Source organism: Tribolium castaneum, chromosome 4 (assembly GCF_031307605.1).
Source record: "Tribolium castaneum strain GA2 chromosome 4, icTriCast1.1, whole genome shotgun sequence".
In the NCBI taxonomy this organism is placed as follows: Eukaryota; Metazoa; Arthropoda; class Insecta; order Coleoptera; family Tenebrionidae; genus Tribolium; species Tribolium castaneum.
In genome coordinates this window covers 2126694-2140309 of record NC_087397.1, presented here as the reverse complement: position 1 = coordinate 2140309, position 13616 = coordinate 2126694, and the positions used below count along the sequence as shown (strand labels likewise).

At 37.9% G+C, this 13616-nt stretch overlaps 5 protein-coding genes and 1 long non-coding RNA gene across 11 annotated transcripts in view; 3 read left to right on the top strand and 3 right to left on the bottom strand.

Moving 5' to 3' along the window:
• Sema2a (Semaphorin 2a) overlaps window positions 1–1375 on the top strand; it is a 224207-nt gene extending 222832 nt beyond the window's left edge. For both annotated transcript variants that reach the window (XM_015985155.2, XM_963247.5), the window contains one exon: window positions 15–1375. In XM_015985155.2, coding sequence (XP_015840641.1) covers window positions 15–86 — 72 coding nt within the window. In that variant the 3' untranslated portion in view covers window positions 87–1375. The remainder of the gene's footprint in view (window positions 1–14) is intronic.
• Window positions 1376–1860: 485 nt separating this feature from the next.
• Window positions 1861–3769, top strand: LOC656832 (WD repeat domain phosphoinositide-interacting protein 4). Its single transcript, XM_963333.4, has 7 exons — window positions 1861–2369; window positions 2420–2494; window positions 2537–2729; window positions 2776–3165; window positions 3211–3312; window positions 3362–3483; window positions 3533–3769. The coding sequence occupies exons 1-7, from the start codon at window positions 2321–2323 to the stop codon at window positions 3646–3648; spliced, it is 1047 nt and encodes a 348-aa protein (XP_968426.1). The 5' UTR covers window positions 1861–2320; the 3' UTR covers window positions 3649–3769.
• LOC100142156 (uncharacterized protein) lies at window positions 3722–4245 on the bottom strand. The gene is made up of 3 exons (XM_001808338.4): window positions 3969–4245; window positions 3865–3921; window positions 3722–3813 (listed from the first exon to the last, which is right to left on the bottom strand). The coding sequence occupies exons 1-3, from the start codon at window positions 4081–4083 to the stop codon at window positions 3776–3778; spliced, it is 210 nt and encodes a 69-aa protein (XP_001808390.2). The 5' UTR covers window positions 4084–4245; the 3' UTR covers window positions 3722–3775.
• A 153-nt stretch (window positions 4246–4398) lies between these two features.
• LOC103315250 (uncharacterized) lies at window positions 4399–7161 on the top strand. Of its 3 annotated transcripts, XR_010333775.1 has the most exons (4): window positions 5863–5877; window positions 5931–6070; window positions 6486–6922; window positions 7005–7161. It is a non-coding gene; the product is annotated as an uncharacterized LOC103315250 (long non-coding RNA). The 3 variants fall into 3 exon arrangements; XR_511841.2 differs by lacking the exons at window positions 5863–5877; window positions 5931–6070 and adding an exon at window positions 4399–4413; XR_010333774.1 differs by lacking the exons at window positions 5863–5877; window positions 5931–6070 and adding an exon at window positions 4399–4413 and having other exon boundaries at window positions 6228–6922.
• Window positions 7162–8576: 1415 nt separating this feature from the next.
• LOC657084 (phospholipase B1, membrane-associated) lies at window positions 8577–11899 on the bottom strand. 2 transcript variants are annotated; one of them, XM_963564.4, is made up of 6 exons: window positions 11775–11899; window positions 11449–11539; window positions 9888–10521; window positions 9692–9837; window positions 9477–9645; window positions 8577–9430 (listed from the first exon to the last, which is right to left on the bottom strand). In XM_963564.4, exons 2-6 carry the CDS (start codon window positions 11527–11529, stop codon window positions 9270–9272), a joined length of 1191 nt encoding a protein of 396 aa, XP_968657.2. In that variant the 5' UTR covers window positions 11530–11539; window positions 11775–11899; the 3' UTR covers window positions 8577–9269. The 2 variants fall into 2 exon arrangements, with proteins under 2 accessions (XP_968657.2, XP_064212170.1); XM_064356100.1 differs by lacking the exon at window positions 11775–11899 and having other exon boundaries at window positions 11449–11755.
• Window positions 11900–11979: 80 nt separating this feature from the next.
• LOC657169 (uncharacterized protein) lies at window positions 11980–13561 on the bottom strand. Of its 2 annotated transcripts, none has more exons than XM_015985397.2 (6): window positions 13291–13561; window positions 13037–13244; window positions 12764–12990; window positions 12558–12720; window positions 12196–12504; window positions 11980–12143 (listed from the first exon to the last, which is right to left on the bottom strand). In XM_015985397.2, the coding sequence occupies exons 1-6, from the start codon at window positions 13453–13455 to the stop codon at window positions 12010–12012; spliced, it is 1206 nt and encodes a 401-aa protein (XP_015840883.1). In that variant the 5' UTR covers window positions 13456–13561; the 3' UTR covers window positions 11980–12009. The 2 variants fall into 2 exon arrangements, with proteins under 2 accessions (XP_015840883.1, XP_968734.1); XM_963641.4 differs by having other exon boundaries at window positions 11980–12146; window positions 13291–13556.
• Between the last annotated feature and the right edge of the window lie 55 nt (window positions 13562–13616).

Here is a 13616-nt window from a genome sequence, read left to right as displayed (position 1 = left end):
GAATTTTTTTACAGCAATGCGCTTCGCGCCAGAACGACAGCAACCAGAACAGCCACCCAAATGAAATCTACCGGCCACTGGTCTGATAGCTGATCCAGCACGGTCCACTTGCGCTTACGTTCTTAGGAATCCCGTTATACTGGACTCTCGTTCTCTTTGTGTAAATAGTACCAAAGTGAAACTACTCAACGATCAATCAGTGAAAGTGCCCTGTTTTTGTGATGGACGAGTGTGAATGGACAGTGCTTGAAGTTCGCCCTTTGTTGCATTTGGACGTTTCGATGTATAAAAAGTTTTGCTTTCCCGTTTGTTGCGTTACTATTTTTGATATTGCTTTGGAAAATTCTCTAAATATTGTAGGTCTGTGATATATATGTACTGTAATTTCATGGAGGTTTCTTTTAAGGTATAATTAATGCAAAACAATCAGCTCGAAACTGATAACTCCGGACCAAAGTGAATGAACTGCGGTTGAATTGTAATTTTAGTGCGTATTCAAAGCAATACTTTTCGCTTGCAAAGTGTTGGGCCCTTAAAATTATATATACCCATTTGTACATACGTTCCAGCGCATTTTTTTATGTAACCAAAACAGATCTTTTCGACGAACCGGCAGAAGATCTGTTATGTGGATTTTCATTCGTATTTAAGGACAATCACTTGAACAGATTATATATTTTCGTTCCGACATGGATTCATTTGCAAGTTACATGATATTGTAAAAAACACATATTGTTATCATATTTCAGAAAATCTTATAGTACTGTTTGTTTTAATAATATTGTACTCCTGTAAATACCTATGTATAGTTATTTATAACATCTATGTAATTTATACTATTGTAGAAATTACAATAAGACGTTTCCTGTAGCTATGCTCTAGTTTTATTTCGTGATGCAACAAGACTCAGTTTATTTAGTTCTTTTATTTCACGACACAATTTTTTCAATAGAAAGATACATATCTTTGTCCGCAATAATTTAAGAGTAGTTTGACCCGTTCGATTTATTGTAAAATACGTGCTTTACAGCTGATAATTTCATCCAAAATTGTAGATAAGTATTCTTGTTACGAATTTAAATAGTAGAGATTTTCATAACTAGTAAAACTTTATTCACTTCTATGAAGTGATATAAAATATTAATAGAATTAGTTTTTTCTATTAATACTTATATCATTATTTTGGTTCGACATAGGTTTAGTTACGTAACAACAAATTCTGTGCAAATGTGTTTCGTTTCGTGTATTTTTTGTAAATACCTACATTGCCCATAAGATTAGTTTACGCTATAGCAGATGACATCCTAATGTAAATTGTAATGGCTATGTCGCTATTGCTCTGAAATTATTCTCAATAAAAATTATATAATAAAAAGGCCTTTCACTATTCCCAACAGACCATTTTCCTCACTCTGTTTTAGTTTTAATTTCTATAGCTCCAACTTATAGGTACCTATCCATCTTAACGGACGGGACACACAAATTTTTAGATATTATTTTTTATTAGACACGTATAATTTAAAAAAAAAGGAGAAAAGAACAAAATCCAGGACCCCACTGAATGCAATTCGCGAAAAAATCCCAATAATTTAAAAAATTTTGCAACAAACATTTTAATTTAACTGGCCATTAGGGCTAATCTAGGACCACTTGGTACTACTAGGAGTACGTTTAACTTCCCGCCTGTTCTAACTTGAACCAGAAATCGAATTTAACTGGCCATTGGGGCTAATCTAGGACCACTTGGTACTAGTAGGAGTACATTTAAACTTCCCGCATGTTCCAACAAGAAGCAGAAATCGACTAAAGCGTATTTCGCAAACTGTGAAACTCGCCGTACACAGATTTCGAGCCACTCAGCTGTGAATTGTCAATGTCAACAACCAAAATAAAACAAAAGAACAGCTGAAAAGCTGTCTCGATTTCGACTTTCGATTAAAATTCCGTCTTTTCGTGATTTAATTAAATTAGGTTAAGTTTTGTGATTCTAGTCATACTGTAAGGACTAAAGAATCCTTATCTAGTGTTAAATTCAGTTCCTAAGAAATATCTTTATTTTCCACGTGTTTCATGGTTCGCAGTTTCTGTTTACTGGTGTTTCTTATCGTTCAGCTCAACAAAAACGTGTACACATAAGGAGAACAAACAGTCATTGTTGATAATTAGGAATTATTATTTATTTAAAACGGTGTTGACACCCATTACAATCATTTAATTGTATGTTGATGATTGTCATTTTCATACATTTGGAAGATGTTTAAAAATTGCAACGCAATTGCTTTTTGTGACTGATTATTTGGAGTCCTTCCACTAGTGAAAAATGGCCAGTGATCGGAAAATCCTAAGTTTGAGGTTCAACCAGGACCAAGGTAAGTTTTCCCAAAAATAATTGTGTAGAGTAAGTGGAATTTTATCACAGGTTGTTTCTCGTGTTGTATGGAAAGTGGCGTAAGAATTTACAATGTGGAACCACTGGTTGAGAAAAGCCACTACGGTAAGCCCCCAAACAAAAAAACCCAAATAATAAAATTTCCAGACGTTGAAACGGTCGGAAGTGTCTCAAAATGTGAGATGTTGTACCGCACCAACATACTCGCACTAGTCTCGGGGGGCACCCGCCCCATGTTCTCCGACAACATCCTCCTCATTTTCGACGACTTACTCAAAAAATTCATCCTGGAAATAACTTTCCCCTCGTCCATCCAAGCTGTGCGTTTACGCAAAGACAAGTAACCGCCACTTTAACTTAACCAACAGTGACCCAAACTCTTTTAGAATAATCGTAGCTCTATTGACAAGCATCCACGTGTTCTCCTTCCCCTCGCCAACGCAGCGCCTCTTCTCCCTGGAAACCATCAAAAACCCCAGAGGCTTGCTCGAGTTGAGCCCTCTGGGCGCAGGCGAGAAACAAATCATCATTTTCCCCGGACATAAAACGGGAAGCGTGCAAATTCTGGACCTGGCCTGCACTGAAATTGGCATTTCCAGTGCCCCAGTCTGGATCAGCGCCCACAAAGGCGAACTCGCCTGCTTGGCTTTCAACCAACAAGCCACCAAAATCGCAACGGCCTCGGTCCAAGGCACCCTGATCAGGGTCTGGGACTTGGCGACTAAAACGCAATTGGTGGAGCTGAGGAGGGGCACAGACCCGGCCACCATTTATTGGTAGTTTTCAGGCACGAAAAAATCAAACTTGATTGTTTTTTTCAGTATCAATTTTAGCAGCAACTCGGATTATTTGTGCTGTTCGAGCGATAAAGGCACTGTGCATATTTTCGCAATCAAAGACACGTCCCGTAACAAGCGAATGATGTATGTAGGTTTTGGACTTAAATTTAAGTTACAGTGGTTATTTTCACAGAATTGCAAATACGAATCTTTTCGGGAAATACGCCAACTCGCAGTGGGCTTTGGCCAATTTTACCGTCCCGCAAGAGTGTGCGTGTATTTGTGCCTTTACAGAAAATAATTCTGTAATTATTGGTAGGTATTTTTTTTATTAAATTGTGATTTAAATACGTTGGTTTTGCAGCTGCTTGTCTCGACGGCACGTTTCATAAGTACGTCTTCAACCAAGACGGCAATTGCAACAGAGACGGATTCGATGTTTTTCTCGACGTTTCAGACGACGTCGAAAATTTACTTTAAAGTGGCATGACAACTTAATTTTTGAGCTATTTTCTCACTTTTATATTCACACATACATGTCGTAAACAGTGGAAACCTCTTATTAATTTATTGAACAATATATGCTTATTTACAACAAAAACTAGTCTTATTTCCTACCAAAAGGATCCGACCAAACCTTCATATCTACGAAAACATAAAAAACAACTTACGTAATAAGCAACCACAGAGACTTACTTCCAGGCTGGACGTCCTCCTGTTTAATCCCTCTCCTATTTCTTTCTTGTATTTTTTCTGGAAGTAATTAATAGCAAAAAACTAAGCTCCAAGTCGGGACTTACTGTATTTTTCCGAATTTAACATTGGCTCAATTGCAATGGGGTAAAGGGTTAGGGCTATAACACCTACTAAACCCCCGATAAAGACATTGTAGCGCCAGCCCCGCAAAATAGTCATTTTCGAAAATTTTTTATTAACAAAATGTCAAAAATTGAGGTTAAATTACTCCACGTTTACGCGGTTGGTAGCAGATACAAAAACCAAAATTTTGATTTTTTTTCGAATAGTACGACTTGTAATAATTCGCTCAATTGTAGTAAGTTATGTAATACTAATGTAACATTAATAAAAAAATTAGTGGCTGGCTCATTTTTTTGCGTTAGTGCGCTTGAGCGGCGCGGCATTTGAATGGCCAAGGTGCGCTTGTGGCACAATTCCAATGCACCTTGCACTTAAGCGCCGCAAATCTGTATCAGAAACCAGTCAAGGCTTGTGTCTAAAAATAAGGTAATTTGGGTTTTTTGCCTCTTATCTTGACATTCCAATCGCCATTTCCTATTCCTGATATCCGATTATTAACCTTCCTATCATCATAATGACTATTCTGTTTCTTAATATAATTATAATAAATAATAAGGCGAGGTGGATGAACACATTAGCAGTAAGAATAAGTTCAAGAACTTTCGCATTATGTAAATAAATTCCATAATTTGAACGTGCGACCTTTCGCTTGCAAAGAGATCGAGAAAAGTTCGGTTCAAGTTGGCCAAAATCGAGCCAATTACGATTTGACGCTAATGCAATTAGAAATAATTAAAGTCTAATTAGAATTTGACGCAAATCGTGCTTTCTCTGAAGAGTCACTTTGAGGATAATGATGTGGACTACGTGCACCTGGCCGCATTCATCCCATTACCGGAGTTATTTTCGGTTAATTGAATAAACTAATTAGAAAATACTTAACGTTTATTCGCCTCTGATAAATTATTGTTGTGCCCATCGCTCAATCAATCTTCATTTCCGACCATTGTGAGATAAGCCATTAATTTATTCAAAGTCACCTATTGAACTTTATCCTAAGTTCAAGTCATTTGTTTACGCAGAATATCATAATACAAACTTATTACATTGTAAGTTACAATGTTAGATACGCAAATACAAAGGCCAGTGATTTTCGATTTTTCAAACTCGCATCACCTGGCGGTAAACACGCTTTAGGTCATCGGCATACAAACACCGAATTGTTTGACCTTAACTTGAGGTAAAAAACATGATTTATAGACAGCGGAACAAGGGAGAGTCCAGTTCCGGATAATTACACGGTGCGTCCAAACATTTTTCGCTCCTTGACCCAGCGAGGGCACTTTTTGCCCCGCCGCGAATCCACCATTTCTAGAAACGACCATTCGACGTCAGAAAACACACAATACGCAGTTATAATTAAATACACCTTGTAAACAGTTTCCTCAAAGGTTGTAAACAATTAAATTTTACTATTCACAAGTAGTAATTAAAAATCCACTAAGTGATTCCGTTTAAATAACACTTCAGACAACATTGAGGCTTTTTATTTTTTAAGCAGGTCGGACGCCACTTTGGGCGTCCGTGACAAGAACATTCCTCGCATTTTTCGAGATCAAGCCACTTAATTGAAATTTAAATAAATCAATTTGTTTGCAAGCGGAATTATCACTTTTAAATTGCCCGAATTATAAATCCTGCTTTTTACAACCACCCGCTCTAAAATTCATTTCATTTGGCTTCTGGTTTCTAATTTTTAAGGAGCATTAAAAATATGTTTAAAATCGAAAGATAATAACTTTATCACTGCATTATATTAGTCACACACTGTAAATTCAACTTGGGTGACTTTTATTTTTGAATCTGAAAAGTGCATTTTGCTAATCAATAATCAACATAAAAATGTCATTAGAAAAACGCAGCACGTGTCATTACGGCCATAAAAAGCTTGTAAAGTCACACTTCTGAAACCAGTTTCTAATATTAATTTTCTATTTTTAAAGCAGCTAATTATTTGGAAATTGGACAAAAAAAATGTAGGTCCCACTCAATCACAAGTGGGTCCAGATCTGGGAATCCCGCGGTCGTACCACTTTCCTCTCGCATAAGATTTTCAATCAAAGTGAAAAACTAAAGTCCACACGTGAGTCTATTTTTAAACTTATCGGGAACTGAAATAGACGCAGTCATTTTGCGTAATATTCGCAATTAAATGACATGAATTGGTAAAGGCATTAATTGTACAAATAAATACATAGTTAAAAATTCCCACGAAACATTGACATTTCCTCCAATCTCAGGGCCACTTTCCCAGAACCCAACACTGACGTTTGCGATTTTTACGGTTTTCTGGGGTTTCCCGAAAAATCAGACCAACGGCGGAAACGAAAAAAATTGAAAAACCTCCTCTGGGTTTTATTTGATTTAACGTCCAAAAATTGCGTGGGTTTTCGGCAGTGTTTGTTTGGTCACCTCTTCTGGGAATCAGCGATAAAGCCCAATTAGTGCTAACGCAAATGTGGCGTTTACAAACAAATTATCGTCGTATTGTACCGTAGCAAAGACGTCGTCGTGACATTGGCCTTACGTCTGTGGATTCCCTCCGATGACGTTCTCGCCGGCCGTATAAAAGCCGGCAGCTTGAGCTCCCGACCATAAACAAACCAACTCTCAGAGCAGCAACAGTGATACAAAAAGTGAAGTGAAAATGTACACAAATCCGTTCAACCGCACACACTGCACCATCCGTCAAATCATTGACAAATTCCTGCACGTGGATAATGGCAGCAGGAGTTACAAGAACTCGCTGAAGAGGAGCACCAGCAACTGTTCGGATACGTCGTACAGCTCGTGCTCCTCGAAGAAGTCAAACAGTTCAACCGGAAGCATCAAAACGCCGAGTTTCCACCGAAAATACGGAGTGGCCAAATGAACAGTTCCAAAATTGGGTTTTTTGGAATTTTTGACCGGACGCTTGAGGCAGCGAGATAAAGAGGTAAGTGTCGGGCTAACGCGTTGTATTTTTTTATTCTCACTTTAATAAGTTTCAAAAATCTTACAGTTTTGTTTTGTTACAGTTGGCTTCTTGGAAAGATCTGCTCATTCTGCCACTGATGCACTCATGGACCAAAAAGGCTGAAGATTCATCTGCGACTAGACTGTGGAACTTTTATTTATTCATCTAATTTATTGTATTTATTCTATTTATCTCCAAATATATTTATTGATTTTTAATCTGGTTTTTCTCACCCACAACCCTTGAAAACACCGGAAAGTCCTTTCAAAGGGTACGAGTAATTGTGGCTCAGGGCTATCCTCATGTCTAATCGCAATTATTCAATTGATTAGTGGGAAAGAGGAGGTCTCTCGGCTCATAAATAATGAGAAAAGAGGTTTATGACTTTATTCGTCTCTTCTTAAAATAGGCAAAAGTTCAAGTTGCAAAAACTTGCGCCGCGAGATTCATTAGAAGTAAAAATCGCCATTGACGTCAATACGTTTAGGCAAAAACTGGTCTCAAATTAGACGTTTCCCGTCGTTAGGCGAAAAAGAGAAGCGATCTCTAGTGCAAAAATTTGCATACATCTGACCGTGACCGCAACCTTAAGACGGTTGAATACTAAATTAAGGGTCGAAAATTGGAGCAAATTTTTGTTGTGACTTGTGGGATTTTGTAGTGAAACGGGTTTTGGGCCAGGCATTTCCTGTTAGTGTTTACCGTTTAGAAAAAATAATTCTGTTTGTTTTTCTACGTGGAAAATTCTAGAGTCAATATTAATAAAGAGTTTTAAAATAATTAAGAGTCAAAGAAGACACCTTGGCACCTTGCAACCATTAAAATATTTTACATTTACTTCTAAAAATATGCATCCAATTCCAGTTTTTTCAGTAATTTAGAGTTAAACTTAGCTTCATTGATTGCTTATGCGGTTCATTAAAACTATTTTTCTATTAGGCTTACGACCTCACATTTGCATTTGCAATTAAAATTATTATTGATTAATTGGGAGTCTGTGGTATTTTCCTCGGTATTTTCCTGTTTGTCAACAGTTCACAGAAAAATCACTGTGATTTGTAAAACATTGAAGATTATTTTTCTCAGAATAATCACCATAAGTCATACGGAAACACCAAAAAAAAACTTTTCTTATTTGTTAAGAAAGCAATGTGTAAGTCTTTTAATTCGATTTTTACGTAAACATTTTTATAAAAAAATATTTTACCCTTATTTTGATTACAAACGTGAACTATTTTTTAAGGCAAAATTGCTCAAACATTCCCTGATTTTTTTTTTGGAATTGATTAATTTTAAGGTTCCACAAAAACCACGGTAATAAATAATAATAATAATAATAATAATAAATTTGGCATCCTTTGGCAAAATTTCCAGAACTGTTTGACGATTTGCTCGCAAATGTCTGTAAGCAAATACATGAACTTTGGCTAACTCGTTATCCAAACATTTGCTTTACAAATTCCGATTTTAATTTACGCAATTTTCTCTTTCTTCCTCTATTTGTGATGCCTGTTATTACTTAACTTAATATTTTGTTGATCCAGCTGTTGCATAAGATAATCGTTTGATTGGAGGTAATTATAATCACATTTCGAGCCACTCATTAAAATAGCGAGACAATCTTTGATAACACTTGACTTTGAGGCGTCTTTATTCTCATAAATCATACAATTTCTGATTGAGGGAAAAAAACAGTTTTTGGTTTGTCTGGTCCATTTTTATCTCGTTCCATCCTTGATTTTTAATGGAACCACAAAAATCCATCAATGGGTTGCACTTTGGTTTTTCCACATATATTACAAGTCCTGATTAGTAATCAGTGATCTATAGAGCAACGTTCATTGAAGAGGTCAGCCGGCATGTGTGTCATTTCTCAAAATTTTTAATCCGTTTTGTCCTTATTATTGAACTTTCTCAGTCTGCTCTATTAGTGCGTAAAAATGTGACCATGTTCCTTGGCCAATGCCACGTGTCACATTTCTCTCTCTCTTATCTAATATTCCTGATGTAATTACACGTTTAAGATATTTAAATCCTAATGCTCTTGAACATGCAATTAAATCCATACTTGATTGGAAATCAAACAGTGCAGAATGTCCGTAACATTGTAACAAAATATTCCGCCCTTGACTGTTTATCGCGACCACTTCCTGTCTCGTGTCACATTTATCATAAGCAAATTATCATGTTTGAGCAAAATGTAGGTCGATCAATCAAAGCGTAATTTAGGAAGGAGCCTTCGAGCGAAAACAACGAAAAAACCATCTTACTGTGTCAAGAACACAAAAATTCGTACAAAATATTTATTTTATCACAAAAATGGCACTCACTGATGACCAGTCTCTAAAAAAGTTCGCGAATTTTTTCGAGTGAACAGAAATGGGGCTTCGGGCTTCGGACACTCGAAACTTTCCATGATATAATTGAGCCGTTTTGTGCTCTTACGCCCCACCGGCTGCAGCAAATTGTTCCAAAGCATATTTGCTCCTAAAAAACAACAATTTATCATTGTTTGTAAAAATTTATTGCCTACCCAGAGCGTGTCCTTTTTGCGAAAAATGGAAACAGTCGTACGTTATGTACGAAATGTCGATCACTTCGTCATATCTCCGGGCTTTGTCGTCCGGTGCATTGAATAATTTCATGAAGGGTTGCAGGACAACGGTGAAATCGTCCTTGGTGTCATAACGGCCGCTAAAAATCTGCAAATTGTGTTTAAATTAAAATTTTGAGGGACAAACCACTGACAAGCTCCTCCTCTGCCCTTTGGTACTCCCGGGTCATTTGGGTTATAACGTCCATCTCGTTTCCTCCTCTGTGGAAACAGGCACAGAACAAAGTGTGCAAAAAGCGGCACATCATCGTTCTTTTAATGCGAACACTGACCGAAACATCTGAAACTTTTTTAATTGAAATTTTTTACATAAAGTTAGATCAGACAGACCTAAAACTGGGATTAAGTTAACAAAAGCCCTCGGCAAAGCCCTTTGTAGGTAATCAAGGGCTACCATAAGCTTCTTCGCATGCATTCGTGGCGAAAACTCCACTTTGTTGTAACACTGCCCTGAGCAAATGTCATTAGCCCCGAAGAAAATCGTCACCATCTTCCAGTCCCTCTCAAAGTCGATCCTTTTATTCCTCCGCATGCGTCCGACCAAGACTTTGGCCTGTGTCAAGGCATCCGCGTCTGCGGAGACGGGAAACGCGACATTTAGCTGGGACCTGGGGGACGAGAACTCCCCAGTGCCCGTCGAGAAGCCCGTCAGGTTGGGGTTGAACTCCTTGAGGATGTTGGGCAGGGTGAGGAACTCGCGCCAGGTGCCCTGTCCCCCTGCGCACCAGGACACGCCCCGGTACTCGATCATGGTCCCCAAAGCCCATTCCTCCAGGGCGCCGTTTCCGGCAATCAGGGAGTCGCCCATGGCGCCGACCACGTCGATGTCGCCGGGACGCAGGCGGTGGACGCTGGTGGGGCGCGATGGGGACCGACCCATGGTGGTCGAGCACGGGAATTTGAACGAAGGGGGGATGGGGGGCTGGCGACGGACGCTGCTACCCATGAGGGGAAATCGCAGCGTCTGGTTGAGAAATTTAATTAGTGAAATTAAGCGAGACACATGGTTGGCATTGTTTGGTAATCTGGGTATGGCGGGGCATAAATTACTAATAAAAGGCAAGGAGTTTCTCCGGCTAGGACTTTTTGAATTTGGGTTATTTATTTTTTATTTTTTTGGCATTAGCTAGTTTTTAGGCAAATCGTCGGTAAAATTCTCCTAATTTTTGCGTAGAATAAAGCCTATCAAAAAAACCTTCGATAGCAGACAAACAATTTTATTAATTATTTATTTATTTTTTTTAAATAAAAATTTCACAGTTCTCAGTTTGACTGCAAGTCGCTCAAGGAGGAATCTAGTGGGCCATGCCTCACCCCAACATAAATTCTATTTTTTTAATAAATAATATGAAAGCTCAATAAACAAATGTTTATTTAAATAACAACAGAAGTTTTTCAATGTACATTATTTATTAATAAATTAAAAAATAAATTATTTATTTCTAATGTGTTAGTGTCCATTTTATTTAGTTTCAGTTTATGGAAAGGTACCTATTTGGTGTTCCTTAGGCTATCAGTCAAAAGACACAATTTTCTGACATCGTTTCGGTTTTAATTTAATCGTCTTCAACCCGTTTACAAGAAAAATTACAGTCTGAGGAAAATTAAATTAAAATCGAAACGTTGCCCAAAAATTGTATTTTTTTGAGTGATAGTCTTTAAAATACCAGATACTTACCTTTTATTTTATTAAAAAAATTGCATTGTGAAATTAAATTTTATACAAATTTATTTCTAAAAATTTTTGGATGCCCCCCTCTTAAAACTCTAGTTTTTATTTTCTTGGGTAAATTTTTGCCTTTAAATGGACATTAAAATTGCAATTAAATAAAAATTGGGTTGATGAACTTGTTTGGGAGAACGTAACTTGTTACAAAATATAATTACTTACACTGTTACCGAAAGTGTCCGGTTTTTGGCCATTGCACAAGTAAAAAACGAAGAAACCATAAATACATGAACGGAAGACCATTTTCCTCGACCTAGAAGAGCAATTATTTGATTTTCTCTTGCAGTGATTTTTGGATTTCTTGTCGTAACGAGTCAATCAGAGGTAATTTTATTATTTTAACGACGCACGTTTTTCCCTTGCACAACATACCAAGATCTGGGTTATATACAGCTCATGCATAATAATAAATAACTGACACAATTTACACATCCGGGTTTTTTCGAAAGACAACAATTAATTTTCGGCCAGAAAATTCGGGTACTTACCGACAACTCACTTCACTGAAAACTTCATTGTGTTGTCTGAAAAATGAGCAGCACGTGCAGTGTCTTCGTTATAAAAAATGCACGTAGGTACCCACCACAAAAGTGGGGTTCAATGTTTATTTGTTACCGAATCGTTTATGCAGAAGACACTTTCACTATGGGGTTGAGCAATTCTTTTTAATACAAAATTTTAATAACACGACAATTAGTTTATTTTTCTTTATTACAAAATGCGCTACCTGACACTGTTTTTTCGGGTGAAAATGTACGGCCGCTCCTGCGATGGACAATTGAACTTTTCGAAAATTTCAACTGGTCGGGTGGACTTTTGCCCAACCGGTTCCATAATATTGTTCCACAAAGCATTCGCTACTAAAAAAATATTATTCAAAACTATTTTTTGCGTTACTTTCTTTATTACTTCGAGCGTTGCCTTTCTGACTCATGTGGAAACAATCTTCGGCCAAATACGAAAAATCAGTCACTCCTTTGGTCGTATTAGGCAGGAAAAAATCAAGAGTAAAGGGTTGGAGAACAACCGTAAAGTTATCACTATCAAATTCTTCACTATTGACGATTTCCATGTCTAGTTTTTGCCACAGTTTCATCAATTTTATGTAAATGTCTTGTCTGTTGCCACTCGTTGGCCCGAAAAGACACGGACATTCGAACAAATGGCTAAGCTCACACTTGGGTGGGACCCCAGTGAACCCAATCAAAATTTCCAGATCTTTAATAAGACACAATAAGTGCAGAAACTCTCTAACTTTAATTACCACCTACTTGGTGGCGGTATCACGTTAACTATCGTCCGCGGCAGATTATACTTCAAAATGCGCAAAACCTGCAATAAATCATTTCGGTGTTCCTCCAAAATCGCCGTAAGATTATTCTTGTAGCAAATCTGGCTGCAGAAATCGTTCGGACCGATCATTAAAGTCACCATCTGGAAGCCCAGTTAGGCAACACAAAAAACACCAATCATTTACCTTCCAATGCTTGTGAATATCAATGCTCGGGTCCTCCACCATTCTCTTAATCATCACTTTGGCCATATACGGGGTGTCCTCTGAAACAGCCCCACTCTCGCCGACGTTAAACCTCGACTCTGGGTTCAAAGTTAATGTGGTTGCGGTCGCAAAACCGGTCAAATTCGGATTGAAAACTTTTAAAATATTAGGGAGGGTCAAATATTTGCGCCAGGTGGCTTCACCCCCTGAAAAACACTGAAGAAGGGTTTGAAAATTTTGGATAAGTTGTACCAGCAGTTGCGGCGATTCCCCGATATTCCAGGAAAATTTGCAAGAGATTAACTGCCATCAAACCAACTCCGGCAGTGATACTGTCCCCAAGCCCGGCAATCACATCGATGTCTCCAGGCCGGACTTTGTTAACATTTTCCGGCGGTTGCGGGCTCCGGGTGTTGTTAAGCGGGCACGGGAAGGCGATTTTAGCCACTTGTTGCACTTTCTACCAATTAATTGATAATCAACCAACTAACTAAAATAATACTCACGTTTCTCGCCCGCAAAATTGGCAAATTTTCCCGACCCGTGCTGTTTATGAATTTGAATGCCGCCAGGCGGATTTGGCGGAAAGGGCCAATCAAAGCGTCAAATTCTGCTGGTCTTGGTGTCACAAAAGTGAATAAAAGCACGAAAAAATATTTCGTTGTGAACATTTTTCGTGTTTTCGAGACTCGACTTGAATTGTTCTGGATTTTTCAAAGGATGGATTGTTTTTATTTGTCCGAGAACCGGTCAATATCGGTCTGGGACATTGCTAAGGTCGTAGACAGAACTTGTTTTTGCAAAAACTGATGCTACCTGCCATTACAACTAA